Source organism: Pseudophryne corroboree, chromosome 5 (assembly GCF_028390025.1).
Source record: "Pseudophryne corroboree isolate aPseCor3 chromosome 5, aPseCor3.hap2, whole genome shotgun sequence".
Lineage (NCBI taxonomy): Eukaryota > Metazoa > Chordata > Amphibia > Anura > Myobatrachidae > Pseudophryne > Pseudophryne corroboree.
Genome location: NC_086448.1, coordinates 404,491,378 through 404,506,601, shown reverse-complemented (window position 1 = coordinate 404,506,601; position 15,224 = coordinate 404,491,378). Strand labels below are relative to the sequence as shown.

The window sequence follows — 15,224 nt, the reverse complement described above, 5'->3', positions numbered from 1 at the left end:
CCTCGTGGGATCAAGGGCCAATGCTATGGCAATCTCGGCCAGGAGAGCGCTGTGGATTCATCAATAGAATGCTGATGCCAACTCTTAATAAAGCTATGGAAGCTCTCCCTTATAAAGGTAGGGTCTTGTGTGGTGACGGCCTCGCTGATCTGGTGTCTACTGCTACAGCGGGTAAGTCATCCTTTCTTCTGTATGTTCCTGCACAACAGAAAAATATGCCACATTATCAGATGCAGTCCTTTCGGCCTAATGCATACAAAAAAGGAAGAGGGTCATCCTTCCTTGCCTCTAAAGGTAGAGGAAGAGGAAAAAGGTCGCCTGCTGTGCCAGGCTCCCAGGAGCAGAAGTCCTCCCCGGCTTCTGCCAAGCCCACCACATGACGCTGGGTCTTCTCTACGGGAGTCTGTACTGGTGAGGGCGCGTCTCTGACTCTTCAGTCAGGTCTGGTTTCACTCGGGCCTGGATCCTTGGGTGCAAGACATAGTGTCCCAAGGGTACAAACTAGAGTTTCAGGAAGTGCGCCCCCACCGATTTTTCAAATCAGCCTTGCCAGTTTCTATCCCAGAAAGGGAAGTAGTGCGTGCTGTGATACAAAAGCTGTGTCAACAGCATGTCATTGTCACGGTACCCCCGTCTCAACGGGGAGAAGGGTTTTATTTGAGCCTATTTGTCGTACCAAAGCCGGATGGCTCGGTCAGACCGATCCTGAACCTAAAATCCCTCAATCTGTATTTGAAAACTTTCAAGTTCAAGATGGAATCTCTTCGAGCAGTGATCTTCAGTCTGGAAGGGGGGGGGTTATGGTGTCAGTCGACATAAAAGATGCCTACTTACATGTCCCAATATATCCTCCACATCAAGCTTTCCTGAGGTTTGCGGTTCAGGATTGTCATTACCAATTTCAGACGTTGCCGTTTGGTCTTTCCACGGCCCGAGGGTCTTCACCAAAGTAATGGTGGAAATGATGGTACTCCTAAGCAAGCTTGGACGATCTCCTGATAAAGGTGAGATCAAAGAAGCAGTTGTTAAGAAACGTGGCACTCTCCCTGACTGTTCTGCAACAACATGGTTGGATTCTAAATTTGCCAAAGTCACAGTTGATTCTGACAACTCTGCTGTCTTTCTTGGGCATGATCCTGGACACGGAACTGCAGAGTGTGTTTCTCCCAGCGGAAGAAGCTCTGGAAATCCAGACCATGGTCAAGGAGATTCTGAAACCGGCAAGAGTGTCGATCCATCAATGCACTCGGGTGCTGGGGAAGATGGTTGCAGCTTACGAAGCCATTCCGTTTGGCAGGTTTCATGCCCGTTATTTCAGTGGGACCTGTTGGACAGGTGGTCCGGGTCTCACCTGCACATTCACCGGAAAATAAGTCTATCTTCCAGGACCAGAATATCTCTCCTGTGGTGGCTTCAAAGTTCTCACCTCCTAGAGCAGGGCTGGCCAAACCGGTCCTCGAGATCTACCAACAGTTCATGTTTTCCAGGCCTCCTGGAGATCTGTAGAATTGTCAGTTAGGAATGAATGCAGCACATCTTAATTAGTAATGACTACACCTGTGCACCAGCTAGGTGGTCTGGAAAATGTGAACTGTTGGTAGATATCGAGGACTGGTTTGGTCAGCCCTGTCCTAGAGGGACGCATGTTTGGGATCCAGGATTGGGTCCTGGTGACCACGGATGCAAGTCTCCGAGGCTGGGGAGCAGTCACACAGGGAAAAAATTTCCAGGAAAAATGGTCAAGCCAGGAATCTTGTCTGCACATAAACGTTCTGGAATTAAGAGCCATCTACAATGGCCTTCTACAAGTGGAACATTTTCTTGGAGGTCTACCTGTCCTGATTCAATTGGACAACGTAACAGCGGTGGCGTACATAAACCGCCAGGGCGTAACAAGGAGCAGAGCGGCGATGGTGGAGGCCACAAAAGTTCTCCGCTGGGCGGAAAAACATGTAAGCGCTCTGTCAGCGGTCTTCCTTCCGGGCGTGGACAACTGGGAAGCAGATTTCCTCAGCAGACACAATCTCCATCCAGGAGAGTGGGGTCTTCATCAAGAGGTTTTTGTAGAAGTGACAAGTCGTTGGTGAATTCCTCAAATAGATATGACGGCGTCTCGCCTCAACAAGAAGCTTCAGAGATATTGTTCCAGGTCGAGGGACCCTCAAGCCAGTGCAGTAGATGCCCTGGTGACTTTGTGGGTGTTTCAGTCGGTATATGTGTTCCCTCCACTTCCACTCATTCCAAAAGGGATAAGGATCATAAGAAGAACAAGGGTTCAGGCGATACTCATTGTTCCAGATTGGCCACGGAAGGCCTGGTATCCGGATCTTCAGGAATTGCTCGTAGAAGATCCCTGGCCTCTTCCTCTCATGGAGGATCTGTTACTGCAGGGGCCGTGCGTCTCCCAGGACTTACCGCGGTTGAGTTTGACAGCGTGGATGTTGAACTCCAAATCCTAGCTAGAAAGGGTATTCCCGGGGAAGTCATCCCCACTCTCCTTAAGGCTAGAAAGGAGGTCACGGCGAGGCATTATCACCGTATTTGGAGAAAGTATGTGTCTTGGTGTGAAGCCAAGAAGGCTCCTACGGAGGACTTACAGCTGGGTCGTTTCCCTCCATTTTTTGCAGGCAGGTGTGGATGCAGGCCTGAAATAGGTTCCATTAAATTGCAGATTTTGGCTTTATCTATTTTCTTTCAAAAGGAATTGGCCGCCCTTCCAGAGGTTCAGAATTTTGTGAAGGGAGTACTGCACATCCATCCTCCGTGTGTGCCACCCGTGGCACCGTGGGATCTTGACGTGGGGTTGCAATTTCTTATGTCCCACTGGTTTGAACCTTTGCGAAAGGTTGAGTTGAAATTTCTCACTTGGAAGGTGGTCATGCTTTTGGCCTTGGCGTCCGCAAGACGGGTGTCGGAATTGGCGGCTTTTTGTCACAAGAGCCCCTATTTGATTTTTCATTTGGATAGAACGGAATTGAGAACTTGTTGGTGGTTTCTTCGTTTCACATAAACCAACCTATTGTGGTACCTGTAGCTACAGATGCCTTGGCTGTTTCAAAATCTCTTGATGTAGTCAGAGCTTTGAAAATTTATGTCGCCAGAACGGCTCAAATTAGGAAATCAGAGGCTCTGTTTGTCCTATATGCTCCAAACAAAATTGGGGCTCCTGCTTCCAAGCAGACTATTGCCCGCTGGATCTGTAATTCGATTTGGCATGCTCATTCTATGGCTGGATTGCTGTTGCCGAAATCTGTGAAGGCCTATTCTACCAGAAAGGTGTGCTCGTCCTGGGCGGCTGCCCGAGGAGTCTCGGCGCTTCAGCTTTGCCGAGCAGCTACATGGTCGGGTTCAAATATTTTTGCTAAGTTCTACAAGTTTGATGCCCTGGCTGATGAGGACCTCATGTTTGCTCAATCGGTGCTGCAGAGTCGTCCGCACTCTCCCGCCCGGTCTGGAGCTTTGATATAGACCCCATGGTCATTTTGGAGTCCCCAGCATCCTCTAGGACGTAAGAGAAAATAGGATTTTAATACCTACCGTTAAATCCTTTTTTCCTAGTCCGTAGAGGATGCTGGGCGCCCGTCCCTGTGCGGACTGTTTTTTGCAGTAGTATTAATTGGTTTTACTACTGTTACACGGAGGTAGTGTATCGGTTATGTTCAGCTTGTTGCTGTTTTTAGTTCATGCTGTTAACTGGTATTGCTTAAAAGCCATGTTGTACGGTGTGTTGTGGTGTGAGCTGGTATGTTTCTCACCCTTGGTTAACAAAAGTATTTTTCCTCAAAATGTCTGTCACCCTGGGCACAGTACCTATAACTGAGGTCTGCAGGAGGGGCATAGAGGGTGGAGCCAGTTCACACCCATTCAAAGTCTTATAGTGTGCCCATGTCTCCTGCGGATCCCGTCTATACCCCATGGTCCTTTTGGAGTCCCCAGCATCATCTATGGATTAGGAGAAAAGGATTTACCGGTAGGTATTAAAATCCTATTTTCCTCTTCGCAAGACAACTAGCGTCATCTTCTTCCGTGGGACGAATTTTGTCACAACAACCAGTATCATTCTTCATCATCTTCCACGCCATTCTTTTCCAACTACAGGTTCCATCCAAAGGTTCCAGAGTTTCAATCGCTTCCAGCAACATCAATACCTGCAGCTGATATCACCCTTCGCCAGTTTTCTCCAAAACTGGAAGAATGTCCGGGCAGCTCTCCTAAAAGCTTCCTCTAGGTACAAGAAGTTTGAGGACAAGAAGCGTCTGGCAATTCCTGCCCTCAAACCAGGTGACAGCGTGTGGCTGGCCACCAAGAATCTCAGATTGAAAGTCCCAAGCATGAAGTTTCCAGGTTGAACAAGTCGTCAATACACTTTCTTATAAGCTCAAGTTGCCTCCATTTCTGAAAATACCTAGGACATTTCATATCCCGCTCCTCAAGCCGGTGGTCCTGAATTGTTTTCATTCTGCGCTCCCCACTGCACCTAAGGTCCAGACTCCACGTGGTGTTCAGTATGAAGTTGCCAAGATTCTGGACTCGCGCTTCAGGTACGGTCACCTCCAGTATCTGATTGATTGGAAGGGCTATGGGCCAGAGGATTGTTCTTGGACGAATGCATCGGATGTCCATTATCCCAAGTTGGTCCAAGCTTTCCAAGCCAGATTTCCTTGTCGGCCTAAGAAGTGTCCTGGGGCCACTCCTAAAGGAGGGGCTGCTGTCACGATCCGGGTAATTAGACATCATTATTTACCTTCCAAGTGTCTCCGGAGACTGGCCCAGCGTTCCAAAACGGGATTCTATATGTGCTGTCTGTGTGCAGCGCGCTGTATATCATTACCTCAAGTCTCATCCCTGTGATCCTGCAGCGCTGTCACGGCAGCCTAACCGTTTAGTTGCACTGTTTTAAAGAATGGTGTCTCCTGCCCTCTGCGGCCTCAGCCGCCATTACTGCTGATTACCACATAGAATATACAAACAGAGTTTCCATCCAAATGCAAACATGGGCGCAGCCATGTTTTTTCTCAACACATGTCATGCTACAACCTATCTGCTGCTCCTGGGCTGGATAATCGTCAGTGCTTTGGTTGTCTAACCTGTACACATGTCTCTCCTGCTTGTGGATTCTACTGCTTGTTTCTCCAGGTATTCCAGCTCCTGTGATTCAGCTCCAATAAGAGACCTGCACCTGTTTCCATCCTGCGGTGCAGCCTGACTTCTGCAGTGTTCCAGCATTGCTCCTGGTTACTCTCTACGATCAGACTCCGGCTTCCTGCTCACAGCGTTGGTCCTGCTTCGCCTCCAGCGGTGTCCTGGTATAATTTTCAACTTCTCCTTCCTGCAGCACCGCTCTCCATACTTCACAGCGCATTTACCATGGCCTACCAGCTTTCCTTAGTGCTCCTGAGTCGCTGGTATTCTGCAAGCGGTGCTCTACAGTTTCTTCAGTTCATTTCAACGTTATCGGCGGTATTCCCATATCACTCGCATCTGTGACCATTCTACCATCAAAGCACGGTTTCCATCGATGCTCACCATCAGACTCTAACTACAGGGGTGAGTTCTGCATACCTTTCATTCATACCGGATCCATCCGACACACTCTGCAATTATACCAAGTACCATCTACACCTGTGCATCTGTGTTACTCCAGCCTCTGTATACCATCTGCTGGGTAGTACTAGTTCATACCTCTCCTCAGCGGTTAGCTGTGGCATAAGGACTTACCATCTCCAGTTCTGGCAAGGTCTCTATAACATTCTGTTCTGCAAGCCACAGCACTAATTACCTCCGCGCTTCTGGGAACAGTACTGTAATTTATCACTGCATATCCAAGGTGTCTAAAGCTGTGTGTTCAATAAAACTGACTTTACTTTTTACAACTTTGTTGTCGTGGTCACGCCTCCGGGCAAATGTGCTAAATCTCCTGTATGTCTAGGAACCCAATACTACCTTCCCGGTTCACCTACACACCTACACACCAACCCCTACATCTGAGGCTTCCCCAGGTCAGCCTCAGCCCTCAGTTGTGACACTGCACCAATCAGGCCTGTATGGTAGAGTGGACAGATGGAAGCCAGTCCTTAGTAAAAAGCACATGGCAGCCCATCTGGAGTTTGCCAAAATGCACCTGAAGGATGCCCCGATCATTTAAAACCAATTTCCCTGGTCTGATGAGACCAAGATTGAACTCTATGGCATGAATGCCAGGCATCATGTTTGGAGAAACCAGGCACCACTCATCACCAGACCAATACCAACCCTACAGTGAAGCATGGTGGTGGCAGCTTCATGTTGTGGGGATGTTTTTCAGCTGCAGGGACTGGGAGAATAGTCAGGATAGAGGGTAAGGTGAATGCAGCATTGTACAGACATATCCTGGATGAACACCTGCTACAGAGCAATTTTGACCTCGGACTGGGGTGACCGTTCATCTTTTAGCAGGACAACGACCCTAAGCACACAGCCAAGATATCAAAGGAGTGGCTTCAGGACAACTCTGTGAATGTCCTTGAGTGGCCCAGCCAGAGCCCAGACTTGAATCCAATTTGAACATCTCTGGAGAGATCTGAAAATGGCTGTGCACCGACGCTTCCCATCTAACCTGATGGAGCTTGGGAGGTGCTGCAAAGAGGAATGGGTGAAACTGCCCAAAGATAGGTGTGCCAAGCTTGTGGCATATTCAAAAAGACTTGAGGCTGTAATTGCTGCTAAAGGTGCATTAACAAAGTATTGAGCAAAGGCTGTGAATACATTATGTACGTGTGGTTTCTTAGTGTGTGTGTTGTGTTTGTGTTTTTTTTTTTTTTTATACATTTGCAAAAATCTCATTATGGGGTATTGTGGGTAGAGTTTTGATGGGGGAATTTTTTTTATTTATTCCAGTTTGGAATAAGGCTGTAACATGACAAAATGTGGAAAAGTGAAGCGCTGTGAATACTTTATGGATGCACTGTATATACATCATTTTATTGAGACATAAACTGAAAACCATTTCACAAGATGAAATCACACAGATTTTTGCAAAACACAGTAAAAATTACACTTTAATACTGAGACATAAAAGAGACGGGGCCCTTGATGAAGTCTACGTGTCGAAACGTGTTTGGTATTTTCTGACATACCTCACTTGGAAAAATAAGCATCTTTTAACTGATCTTTTATGTCCGTTATAAACACTGATAAACAGTAATAATGTATGCACACTGAGTACTTTGGGGGTGATTTGATTATGAGCTCCCATCTAAAATGATGGGTGCTGTTTGTGTGACTAGGTCACAACAGCCTAATTTTCTCTCCCAAAATGCATGGGATTAGTGGTACAAAGTGGCTTTTGCCATGCAAAGTAGCAGATGTGCTGTATTTAAGGTGTGCGCTGTTCCATTGCTCTAATTTATGCAGTTTTCTACTCGAAACCCAGGAGGGTGAAAGCAGAAATCTGCAATAAGTGCAGTCACGGGGCTATGGGCCCAAAACAATTGAATATCTGCTGGTCACTGTGGATGGAAGCTATGGGCGCCCACAAATTTGAATTGCCCGCTATAAATGTAATAATACTTTTTACCTAGGTAAAATGAATTGTACCTTTCACGATATGTAATCTTTGTTTTGTTTTTAAAGAAAGTTGCAAATCTAAAAGGCACAAAGGTGAACACAAGTAATCCCTCCATTTCTGCACAACTGTCTCAAGCTACCAAAAGGAAAAGTGGAAATTTAGAGACTAAAGATTGTAAGAGGACCAAAGGTAAATAAATCTACATACAGAAAGAAAGAAAGATAAATGGAGCGCCTGTGTCTGTACTGGGCAAAAAATGAATATTATTAAAAAAAAACAAATGAACCCACGTTCGCTTCACTCAAGGGGCTGTATACACCCCTACATTATAGACAACAATTGAACAAAAAAAGAGAGAGAACAGCGCTCATGGGTTCATGCTTATTAACTTATGAACATAATCAAAGCCGGTATATAAAATATATGAAGAATTGTATTAGATAATTTCTGCTAAAATAACATCAATGAATAATATAGCATAAAAAGTGATTTGGTTAAACTATAAAATATAGGTTAATAATTTACTCGCTGGCCAGCAGTTTTGATTGGCAATGGTTAATAGTATATCTTCCCCTGTGAGAAAGTCCGTGCACTTAGAAAGCTGTGCTGTAGTAAAATCAGCGTTTTGTATTTTTGTATCAGTCAGTGGTAATGTCACTGAGCATTAAAGATTGAATAGAGGTGTAACGGTTGTGAATAAACGTTACAATGTGTCCGATTACCTACTTTGTAGAAAACAGCGGTGTGGTCCTGCCCCCAATTCCGAGCGTCCTCGGATATTGTTTGTGTAAATCCACGGGGGTTGCCTTTTCTTCCACCGGCTGTAAATCAAGGATTACTCCATGGGAGGTAAATGAATGATGAACTGGCACTTGGTGCTGACGCTTGTAATAGCATGTGGGGCTCAGCTCAAAGCGGGATGGACTGGTAGCAAGGTCTGATGTTGATTCCCGCTGTCAAATGTATTTTTAACACTTTGTGGGATATCCAATTAGTACTGTTAATTTACCACTGCTAATTGGATTTGCTGGGGTCTACCCTATTAACCCCAATGTCTGCATTTATTCTCCGATGCGGGCATTTATCTGGGATTAGGCAGGCAAAGCATAATCCCGATGACCAGCCCTCAGAGCTGCGATAACACCTGGGTCCAGGAACTTGTCCTGGATCCCATGTGTTATCGCCTGAAAATGGGACATTTTTCGGCTAAAAAAAAAAAGGGGGTATAATTTTCATTTGTTGGTTTTATTTATGTTTTTTGCCGGATGAAAAATTAACATTGCTAATAGTATACCCCCTTTAGAAGGTTATTTCTGTCCATACAGGATTATTGTGTCTTACCTTTATTTTAATTGATTAAAATAAGTGATTATACACCAATCGTTTGCGTGATCAGGGTCCATGTCTCAAATGAAAATTGTTTTAAATGAGCAAAGTGCCTCAGTCATCTGGGTTGCAAGATGCACTCTATTAAACTTGCAATAGACCTTCGTATTCAAAAGTACATGTTCTTGCAGGATGTAAAAGACCCATACCTTATAAATTGGCTGTGAATATTGGCTGTGACTTGAATAACCGATAACATTGGCCTTCATAGGGGCATATTCAAGGTGTGTATGATTTTTCCCTCAGCCGCAGGATTGATTCTGTTGATAATGTCGGTATTATCTTAGACCGCAAAGCTATACCTCTAAATACACTTTTACCGTTGAGCCGCTATGGCCGCTAGACTACGTGCACGTGCTACGTACTTTGTACGCTATATGCGTACAGAGTCCTGCACGTGCTATGCATTTGGCGTACGCACGCTGCGCTGAGTGTATGGAGTACACACAGCGAGCGCACACACAATGGATAACCTTTAAACCTTGTTAATGATACAATGTAATAATATGCTTACTCTTTAAACCCTTAACAGTAAAGTACTGTAATTATGTTATACCTTTAAACCTTACGTAGCGCTGGCGACACAAAGTACCTGCAGTGCGTACACCTTATCAATGCTATACACCTTATACAGATAAATCTAGTTTAAAGCCCATGCAGCAAAGTGAAAACACAACGCTGTTTGTAGTTGAAACCACAGGGTTCTAAGGCCACCGTGGATTGATTCCAAAAGATAAAATAATACAATTTCTCTGACGTCCTAGTGGATGCTGGGGACTCCGTAAGGACCATGGGGAATACACGGGCTCCGCAGGAGACTGGGCACTCTAAAAGAAAGATTAGGTACTATCTGGTCTGCACTGGCTCCTCCCTCTATGCCCCTCCTCCAGACCTCAGAATCTGTGCCCGGCCAGAGCTGGGTGCTCCTAGTGGGCTCTCCTGAGCCTGCTAGTTAAAGAAAGTATTTGTTAGGTTTTTTATTTTCAGTGAGCTTCTGCTGGCAAGAGACTCACTGCTACATGGGACCGAGGGGAGAGAAGCAAACGTACCTGTTCACAGCTAGGTTGCGCTTCTAAGGCTACTGGACACCATTAGCTCCAGAGGGTTCGAACACAGGCAGCTGTCCTCGATCGTACGTCCCCGGAGCCGCGCCGCCGTCCCCCTCGCAGAGCCAGAAGATCAGAAGCTGGAAGACGGTCAAATCGGCGGCTGAAGACTCCCGTCTTCATTTAAGGTAGAGCACGGCACCGCAGCTGTGCGCCATTGCTCCTACTGCACACCACACACTCAGGTCACTGTAGGGTGCAGGGCGCTGGGGGGGGCGCCCTGGGCAGCAATTACAGTACCTTTGGCATAAATCTACACATAATACAGTCTGGCACTGTATATGTGTAAAATCCCCCGCCATTTTCCTGTCACAGACAGCGGGAGAAGCCCGCCGCTGAGGGGGCGGGGCCTTCTTCCTCAGCACACCAGCGCCATTTTTCTTCACAGCTCCGCTGGAAGGACGCTCCCCAGGCTCTCCCCTGCAGTCTCCTGGAAGCTAGAAGGGTAAAAAGAGAGGGGGGGGGGGGGCACATAAATTTAGGCACAAAAGGGGTTTATTAAGCAGCTATTGGGAAATCACTTCTTGTGTTTATCCCTGAGTTATATAGCGCTGTGGTGTGTGCTGGCATACTCTTTCTCTGTCTCCCCAAAGACCTTGTGGGGTCCTGTCCTCAGTCTGATCATTCCCTGTGTGTGTGCTGTGTGTCGGTACGGCTGTGTCGACATGTTTGATGAGGAGGGTTACGTGGAGGCGGAGCAAGGGTAGATAAATGTGGTGTCGCCACCATCGGTGCCGACTCCTGATTGGATGGATATGTGGAAGGTGTTAAATGACAATGTAAACTCCTTACACAAAAGGTTTGATGATGTTGCTGCCGGGGGACAGCCGGGCTCTCAACCCGGGCCTGCCCAGGCGCCTCAGAGGCCGGCAGGGTCTCAAAAACGCCCACTATCTCACGGATGCCGACACGGAGTCCGACTCCAGTGTCGACGATGATGAGGCACAATTACAGCCTAAAATGACCAAGGCCATCCGATACATGATTATTGCAATGAAAAATGTATTACACATTTCAGAGGTTGACCCTGTCCCTGACAAGAGGGGTAAATACACTGTATGTTTGGGGAGAAAAAGCAGCCAGTGACTTTTCCCCCGTCACATGAATTAAATGAGTTATGTGAAGAAGTGTGGTCTTCCCCTGATAAGAAAGTGGTGATTCCCAAAAGAATACTAATGTACCCTTTCCCGCCAACGGATAGGTTACGTTGGGAATCCACCCCTAGGGTAGACAAGGCCCTGACGCGCTTATCTAAGAGGGTGGACTTGCCGTTTCAGGATACGGCCGCCTTAAAAGAGCCTGCGGATAGGAAGCAGGAAGGTATCCTGAAGTCAGTGTATGCACACTCTGGTACTCTACTGAGACCGGCTATTGCTTCAGCCTGGATGTGCAGTGCTGTAGCAGCATAGACAGATACTCTGTCGGAGGGGTTAGATACCCTGGACAGGGATACCGTATTGCTAACCCTTGGCCATATTAAAGACGTTGTCTTGTATATGCGGGATGCCCAGAGGGACATTTGCCTGCTGGGCTCTAGAATAAATGCAATGTCCATTTATGCCAGGAGGGTCTTATGGACTCGGCAATGGAGAGGGGATGCCGACTCTAAAAAACACATGGAGGTTTTGCCTTATAAGGGTGAGGAGTTGTTTGGGGACGGTCTCTCGGACCTCGTATCCACAGCAACAGCTGGAAAGTCAACTTTCTTGCCACAGGTTTCCTCACAGCCTAAGAAAGCACCGTGTTACCAAATGCAGTCCTTTCGTTCTCAAAAAAGCAAGAAAGTCAGAGGGGCGTCCTTTCTTGCTAGAGGCAGGGGTAGAGGAAAGAAGCTGCACCATGCAGCCAGTTCCCAGGAACAAAAGTCCTCCCCGGCTTCCTCTAAGTCCACCGCATGACGCTGGGGCTCCACTGGCGGAGCCAGGAGCGGTGGGGGCGCGTCTCCGACATTTCAGCAATCAGTGGATCCTTGGGCTATACAGACTGTATCGCAGGGATACAAGCTGGAGTTCGAGGTGACCCCCCCCCTCAGCGTTACCTAAAATCTGCCTTGCCAGTCTCAAGCTGTACCTCCAGCAAGTGATAATAATGGTACCCCCCCTTCAGCAGGGAAAGGGTTACTATTCCACACTGTTCGTTGTACCGAAACCGGACGGTTCGGTAAGACCCATTCTAAATTTAAAATCCTTGAACATTTACATGAAGAAGTTCAAGTTCAAAATGGAATCGCTCAGAGCGGTCATTGCGAGCCTGGAAGCGGGGGATTTTATGGTATCTCTGGACATCAAGGATGCGTACTTGCATGTCCCCATTTATCCACCTCACCAGGAGTACCTCAGGTTTGTGGTACAGGACTGTCATTTCCAATTCCAGACGTTGCCGTTTGGTCTGTCCACGGCACCGAGAGTTTTTACCAAGGTAATGGCGGAAATGATGGTACTCCTTCGGAAGCAAGGAGTTAGTTATCCCGTACTTGGACGATCTCCTCATAAAGGCGAGGTCCAGGGAGCAGTTGTTGATCAGCGTAGCATACTCTCAGGAAGTGTTGCTACGGCACGGCTGGATTCTGAATATTCCAAAGTCGCAGCTGTGTCCTACGACGCGTCTGCCCTTCCCGGGTATGATTCTGGACACAGAACATAAGAAGGTGTTTCTCCCGGAGGAAAAGGCTCAGGAGTTAGTGACTCTGGTCAGAGACCTCCTGAAACCAAAACAGGTATCGGTGCACCACTGCAAGCGAGTACTGGGAAAGATGGTGGCATCATATGAAGCCATTCCCTTCGTCAGGTTCCATGCCAGGATCTTTCAGTGGGATCTGTTGGACAAGTGGTCCGGATCGCATCTACAGATGCATCGGCTGATCACCCTGTCCCCGAGGGCCAGGGTGTCTCTTCTGTGGTGGCTGCAGAGTGCTCATTTTCTTCAGGGCTGCGGGTTCGGCATACAGGATTGGGTCCTGGTGACCACGGATGCAAGCCTCCGCGGATGGGGGGCAGTCACTCAAGGAAGAAACTTCCAGGGCCTGTGGTCAAGTCAGGAGACTTGTCTGCACATAAACATACTGGAATTAGGGCCATATACAATGCCTTGAGTCAAGCGGAGCCCCTGCTTCGAGACCAACCAGTGCTGATTCAGTCAGACAACATCACGGCAGTCGCCCATGTAAACCGCCAGGGCGGCACAAGAAGCAGGGTGGCAATGGCGGAAGCCACAAGAATTCTGCGTTGGGCGGAGAATCACCTGCAAGCACTGTCAGCGGTGTTCATTCCGGGAGTGGACAACTGGGAGGCAGACTTCCTCAGCAGGCACAACCTCCACCCAGGAGAGTGGGGACTTCATCAAGAAGTTTTCGAGCAGATTGTAAATCGGTGGGAACCGCTACAGGTGGACATGATGGCGTCCCGCCTAAACAAAAAGCTAAAAAAATATTGCGCCAGGTCAAGGATCGCTCAGGCAATAGCTGTGGACGCACTAGTAACACCGTGGGTGTTCCTCCTCCTTCCTCTCATACCCAATGGGCTGAGAATAGTAAGAAAAAGAGGAGTGCGAACAATACTCATTGTTCCGGATTGGCCAAGACGGACTTGGTACCCAGAGCTACAAGAGTTGATCACAGAGGACCCATGGCCTCTGCCTCTCAGACGGGACCTGTTGCAACAGGGACCCTGTCTGTTTCAAGACTTACCGCGGCTGCGTTTGACGGCATGGCGGTTGAACGCCGGATCCTAGCGGAAAAGGGTATACCGGATGAAGTAAGTCCTACGCTGATAAGAGCTAGGAAGGATGTGACAGCAAAGCATTATCACCGCATATGGCGGAAATATGTTGCTTGGTGTGAGGCCAGGAAGGCCCCTACAGAGGAATTCCAGTTTGGTCGTTTTCTGCATTTCCTACAGTCAGGTGTGACTATGGGCCTCAAATTAGGGTCCATAAAGGTTCAGATCTTGGCCCTATACATTTTCTTTCAAAAAGAACTGGCTTCACTGCCTGAGGTTCAGACGTTTGTAAAGGGAGTGCTGCATATTCAGCCTCCTTTTGTGCCACCAGTGGCACCTTGGGATCTTAACGTTGTGTTGGATTTCCTGAAATCACACTGGTTTGAGCCACTTAAGACCGTGGAGCTAAAATATCTCACGTGGAAAGTGGTCATGCTATTGGCCTTAGCTTCGGCTAGGCGTGTGTCAGAATTGGCGGCTTTGTCATGTAAAAGCCCCTATCTGATCTTCCATATGGACAGGGCAGAATTGAGGACTCGTCCCCAATTTCTCCCTAAGGTGGTATCATCGTTTCATTTGAACCAACCTATTGTGGTGCCTGCGGCTACTAAAGACTTGGAGGATTCCAAGTTGTTGGACGTAGTCAGGGCCCTGAAAATGTATGTTTCCAGGACAGCTAGTGTCAGGAAAACTGACTCGCTGTTTATCCTGTATGCACCCAACAAGCTGGGTGCTCCTGCTTCGAAGCAGACGATTGCTCGCTGGATCTGTAGTACGATTCAGCTTGCACATTCTGCGGCTGGACTGCCGCATCCTAGATCAGTGAAAGCCCATTCCACGAGGAAGGTGGGCTCTTCTTGGGCGGCTGCCCGAGGGGTCTCGGCTTTACAGCTTTGCCGAGCAGCTACTTGGTCGGGTTCAAACACATTTGCTAAGTTCTACAAGTTTGATACCCTGGCTGAGGAGGACCTTGAGTTTGCTCATTCGGTGCTCCAGAGTCATCCGCACTCTCCCGCCCGTTTGGGAGCTTTGGTATAATCCCCATGGTCCTTACGGAGTCCCCAGCATCCACTAGGACGTCAGAGAAAATAAGAATTTACTCACCGGTAATTCTATTTATCGTAGTCCGTAGTGGATGCTGGGCGCCCGTCCCAAGTGCGGACTTCTTCTGCAATACGTGTATATAGTTATTGCTTACTAAAGGGTTATTGTTATGAGCCATCCGTTGATTGAGGCTCAGTTGTTGTTCATACTGTTAACTGGGTAAGGTTATCACAAGTTGTACGGTGTGATTGGTGTGGCTGGTATGAGTCTTACCCTGGATTCCAAATCCTTTCCTTGTAGTGTCAGCTCTTCCGGGCACAGTTTCCCTAACTGAGGTCTGGAGGAGGGGCATAGAGGGAGGAGCCAGTGCACACCAGATAGTACATAATCTTTCTTTTAGAGTGCCCAGTCTTCTGCGGAGCCCGT

General features: G+C 47.7%; 1 protein-coding gene across 2 annotated transcripts in view; it reads left to right on the top strand.

The window, feature by feature from the left end:
- Nucleotides 1-15,224, top strand: part of ZNF830 (zinc finger protein 830) — a 545,853-nt gene that overhangs the window by 84,825 nt on the left and 445,804 nt on the right. For both annotated transcript variants that reach the window (XM_063922745.1, XM_063922746.1), the window contains exon 3: nt 7,612-7,735. In XM_063922745.1, the coding sequence (XP_063778815.1) occupies nt 7,612-7,735 (124 nt within the window). The remainder of the gene's footprint in view (nt 1-7,611; nt 7,736-15,224) is intronic.